The sequence below is a fragment of the Xyrauchen texanus genome, chromosome 34 (assembly GCF_025860055.1).
Source record: "Xyrauchen texanus isolate HMW12.3.18 chromosome 34, RBS_HiC_50CHRs, whole genome shotgun sequence".
Lineage (NCBI taxonomy): Eukaryota > Metazoa > Chordata > Actinopteri > Cypriniformes > Catostomidae > Xyrauchen > Xyrauchen texanus.
In genome coordinates this window covers 1,180,802-1,185,801 of record NC_068309.1, presented here as the reverse complement: position 1 = coordinate 1,185,801, position 5,000 = coordinate 1,180,802, and the positions used below count along the sequence as shown (strand labels likewise).

The 5,000-nt window shown below is 46.1% G+C and overlaps 1 protein-coding gene across 1 annotated transcript in view; it reads left to right on the top strand.

Annotated features, from left to right (window-relative positions):
• LOC127627334 (macrophage mannose receptor 1) overlaps positions 1–5,000 on the top strand; it is a 31,087-nt gene that overhangs the window by 21,755 nt on the left and 4,332 nt on the right. Inside the window, 14 exon segments of the mRNA XM_052103681.1 lie at positions 1,065–1,135; positions 1,630–1,730; positions 2,958–2,980; positions 2,982–3,039; positions 3,042–3,077; positions 3,179–3,325; positions 3,422–3,432; positions 3,434–3,577; positions 3,652–3,755; positions 3,834–3,953; positions 3,955–4,066; positions 4,147–4,336; positions 4,420–4,671; positions 4,748–4,930. Of these exon segments, the coding sequence (XP_051959641.1) occupies positions 1,065–1,135; positions 1,630–1,730; positions 2,958–2,980; positions 2,982–3,039; positions 3,042–3,077; positions 3,179–3,325; positions 3,422–3,432; positions 3,434–3,577; positions 3,652–3,755; positions 3,834–3,953; positions 3,955–4,066; positions 4,147–4,336; positions 4,420–4,671; positions 4,748–4,930 (1,552 nt within the window).

The window sequence follows — 5,000 nt, the reverse complement described above, 5'->3', positions numbered from 1 at the left end:
ATCCGGCTTCTCACGATATCGTGGTGCAGACCACAAAACTTGAGTTTTTTAGGGCCGGCTGTGGCTCAGGTGGTAGAGCGGTCGGCTGCTAATCGCAGGGTTGGCGGTTTGATTCCCGGCCCACATGCCTCCACATGCCGAAGTGTCCTTGGGCAAGACACTGAACCCCAAGTTGCTCCCAACGGCAGACTAGCACCTTACATGCAGCTCTGCCATCGCGATATGTAAATAACCGCGATGGCAGTGTGTGTGTGGTGGAGCGGTAGAGTACCGGTTAGCACGCTGCGCTACTGAACCTGGTGACCAGAGTTCGATTCACGCTCATGGCCAACACCAGTGACGATTATCTGAACCGGTCCCGGGACTCCCTAGGTCGACTCAGCCTAAACTGAGTACCTGGTGCGGTGTGTAAAACATCGCCAGTGGGGAGACAAAGGCGGTCGGGCGTGGTGCTGGCACCACGACCGTTCCGGCCTTCATAGGTGCTCGCTAACAACACTTGCCCCTACAGTCTGCCTACACATATAAAGGCTAAATGGGGGATCTTTGTCTTTGTTGTGTGTGAATGTGTGTGTGAGTGAGTGTAAATCGATTTGGTAACCGCTAAGGTTAAAAAAGGTGCTATATAAGTGCAAACCATTTACCATTTTGACCTTTAAGCACAGTTGAGGAAGTCAAACATACAACCCTGTCATGCACCAACAATTATGTGTCATGCAGGTTTTTTACAAAAAGTTCAAATGATGTTTGATACATCAGTAGGGGGAAAAAAACTGCTGTTTATATACTGTCTATAAAGATGAATTAGGCAAAATATGTGTTTATTTGCATTGGATATTTTATGTATTATGTTCTTTGTTGCATTGCTTTGAGCAGATGTTGTGTTTCTTATTACAACATGGTACGTTCAATGGTTTAATGGACGCTTGATAGAACCAATTGGTAACAAATTTGTAAATGAAGACCAAGAACCAATAACACATTATGATGTTAAAGACACAGAGCTGTTTGAAGACTCAATGATCAGATGAGTGAGTGAATTAATGAATGTGTGATGTTTTCAGGTGGGCACAGGTCAGGCAGCCGCGGCATGGATTGGAATGAGAATGTTAGGTGTCGCAGGTGGAGAATATATGTAAGTATTATGACTAGGGCTGTCGATTTAACGCATTCATTTTTATAAAATGAATCGCACTGAATTAACGCAATTAATGGCAATGCCCCCAGACCATAATAAGGAAGATTCCTGAGAAATGCAAGCATGTAGTACCACCTGTTTATTCCAGGGGCAGTAAGTGAAACTTCAGCTGTGTGAGCAAAACACTCGAAGGAGCGCAAATCCGAACTAAGAGATCTCAAGATGTGTTTAAAGATTGAGTATTAAACTATATTTAACTTGACTCAGTGACCTAAACATTTTATGTATATGACGCTAACGCACCTGAGATGTCTGACGTAGTTGTAGATTGATGGTCCTTAAACAAGCCCTCATAATTAATCTTGTGAAATAGATTGTTGTGATGTAATTAATTCGATTAAAAATATTAGCGATTGACAGCCTTAAATCATTAGAGTTTGTGTTATCACATGTATGTCTTCAGATTCACTCGTGTTGTTGTGTTCGTGTAGGTGGGTGGATTTATCTCCAGTGACGTATGTGAACTGGGGTCCCGGAGAACCCAACGATGCCAACGGAGAAGAACAGTGTGTCCAGATGAACAGATATCCAGGTGCTGATACACTTTTAGAGTGATTAAATATGATTTCAGCCATCACAAATATACTTCATATTTACCTTTTAAAAAAACCTTGATCTTAACCTTGCTGAAATATACATTTGAATGATTTTTGTTTTTCTGTTTCACTTTTAAAATGACTATATCATAATTCCAGTGGGTCAGAAGTTTACATACACTAACTTAACTGTGCCTTTAAGCAGCTTGAAAAATTCCAACAAATGATGTCAAGCCTTTAGACAATTAGCCAATTAGCTTCTGATAGGAGGTGTACTGAATTGGAGGAGTACCTGTGGATGTATTTTAAGGTCTACCTTTAAACTCAGTGCCTCTTTGCTTGACATCATGGGAACATCGATAGAAAAAAAAAAAGTCTGGTTCATCCATGGGAGCAATTTCCAAATGCCTGAAGGTACCACCAGTACCGCCGCTCCCAATAAGCCGACTATGCAGTCTGCATAGGGCACCAACTCCCTAGGAGGGCACCAGAAAGTCCACCGGCTGCCCTTATACTATATGTTATTCAAGGACCCGAAAGCAGTTGCGGCACACAGATTCCGTCCACCCGGAACTCTGCATAGGGCATTAATTTGGCCAGCGGCGGATACCCTGGATACCACGTCCATCTGTACAAACAATAGTACACAAGTATAAACACCATGTGACCACACAGTCATCACACCGCTCAGGAAGGAGACGCATTCTGTCTCCTAGAGATGAACGTAGTTTGGTGCTAAAGTGCAAATCAATCCCAGAACAACAGCAAAGGACCTTGTGAAGATGCTGGAGGAAACAGGTAGACGAGTATCTAGATCCACAGCAAAACCAGTCCTATATGGACATCACCTGAAAGACTCAGCAAGGAAGAAGCCGCTGCTCCAAAACCACCATAAAAAGCCAGACTACAGTTTGTAAGTGCACATGGGGACAAACATCTTACTTTTGGGGAAATGTCGACTGTTTGGCCATAATGACCATCGTTATGTTTGGGGGGAAAAGGGTGGGGCTTGCAAGTCGAAGAACACCATCCCAACCGTGAAGCATGGGGGTGCAGCATCAATTTGTGGGGCAGGGACGGATTATGACTTGCAAAGACCCCGGGGCCAATTATCTCCAAGGGCCCCTGTCCAAAAGTTGTTGACCGAATCATAATATTGTATCTGCCGTTTCCGCTGATTAAAGGTAGCAAAAACATGCTGAAAATGTTGTGTCCACCAACAGGTTCATGGAATGATGCGAACTCGCGGTCGAGCCAGCGCTGGGTATGTGTGTAAGAAATATCCAGGAAATGACCACACGCCGCCTCACCGACGGCTTCATGGGAAGGAAACTGTCCCGAGGGTAAACGTATAAATAATAGATCACCCAACATACATGATTCAGTGTTCAAATGTGTTCAGTATTTGATGTACGTGATGTAACATCAACGTGATTTATCACAGGATGGATGAAATTCCGTAACAAATGTTACATATTCAAGGGAAACCACAAACAACAGACTGAGTATAAAGCGAACTGGACGCACGCACGCGATTGGTGCCGACAGCAGAAAGGAGATCTCGCCGTCATCGATGATCAGAATGAAAACGGTAAACCGCGTACTCTCTCAATATGACATCATAGGAGTATCAGTTACTATCTTACAGTCATGAGTTTGTCACAATGGCCGAAATTTGACTCTTCAGATTTTGTGGCGAAGTTATCTGAGGGATCTGATTGAACCCGTTTGGATCGGTTTGTCTGACACGCTGCATGAAGGGAAGTTCGCGTGGAGTGACGGAGTCAGTCCGGTTCTGTTCACAAACTGGGCTGAGAAGGAGCCGAACAACGTTGACGGGCAGGTGAGAATTGACTCGTGCGTTGCTGTCGATCCACAGGTACATGTGAAGACACTGACCTTTGACCTGTCTCTCAGGAACACTGTACAGAAATATCCCACCATCACCTGGTAACGGGTCGCTGGAACGATGAGCGGTGTAATCTGGAGCGAGGATGGGTGTGCACCATGAAGAAATGTATGTGCAGATTCATTGGTCAAGAGTTTATAGAGTGCTAGTGTCACAATTGTTACTGATCGTCATCTCCGGTTTTTCACAGCGAGCAGCATTCCTGTCCCCCGCCAACACGCAGCCCGTGTCCGTCCGGATACGTCTCCTGGTACAGCAACTGCTATAAATTGATTTCAGAGCCCAAGACGTGGGATGAAGCTCAGCAGGCGTGAGAAGGAGGGAGGAAACCTGGCCAGTGTGGACATGAGTTACGATCAGGCCTTCATCTCTGGAGCCGTGCAGCAGGGCAAAACCGATGCCTGGATCGGACTGCGGCGAATGGTACGTCATCAAACCCCGAGTAAGAGGTTCAGAATATGAGCAGAGCTGAAGCTGCTGTTGTTAATGTTGTTGTTCTACAGCCGGACAGTGATTCGTACAAATGGTCAGACGGTTGGCCAGTGTTCTTCACTCACTGGGGTCCAGGTGAACCAACCAATCACAAGGGCGAAGGGTGTGTGAGCATGCACGCCCCGTCACACTTCATCCAGGGCACTTGGAACGACACGGCCTGTGACGTCGCCAAACCGTACATCTGTAAAAGCACTACAGGTAAAACTCCGCCAACAAACACTTCCATTCATACCGACCCCTATTGAGTTATAATATTGTGGACGTTCTCTCTGAAAACTCAGAAAAGCCTCCAGCGACTCCGGCTCCGGGAGACGGGAAGTGCTTGACGGGTTGGTGGCGATACGGACGTCACTGCTATTTCGTGTATGACGGAAAAGTGGGCTTCTCTTGGCCGGAGGCGCGACACTTATGCCAGGAGTACGTCGGAGCCGATTTAGCCTCGATTCACAGTCGCGCCGAGGTGGAATTCATCAGGAACATCAACTACACCAAGTACCACAACGTTTGGATCGGCCTGACCAGAGATCGTTCATGTACGTGTTTGAGTCTTACGGTATTGTTGGCTTTGTTTTTGCCCTTTCATTGATCATCTGACGATTGTGATTGTAGTCGGCTGGGGTTGGACGGACCTGACGTCTCTGGGCTTCACGAACTGGGCTCCTGGAGAACCAAACGAAGCGATTCATGACGGTGATGTGGGGAAAGAGAACTGTGTGGAGATGTACCACGACGGCAGGTGGAACGACAACAACTGCGTGCAGAAGAGAGGCTTCGTGTGCCGACACCGCCAGTGTACGATGACATCGTTAACATACTTTAATGCTGAATGTGCGAAGATATGTATGTGAAAGTGCTGCTAACA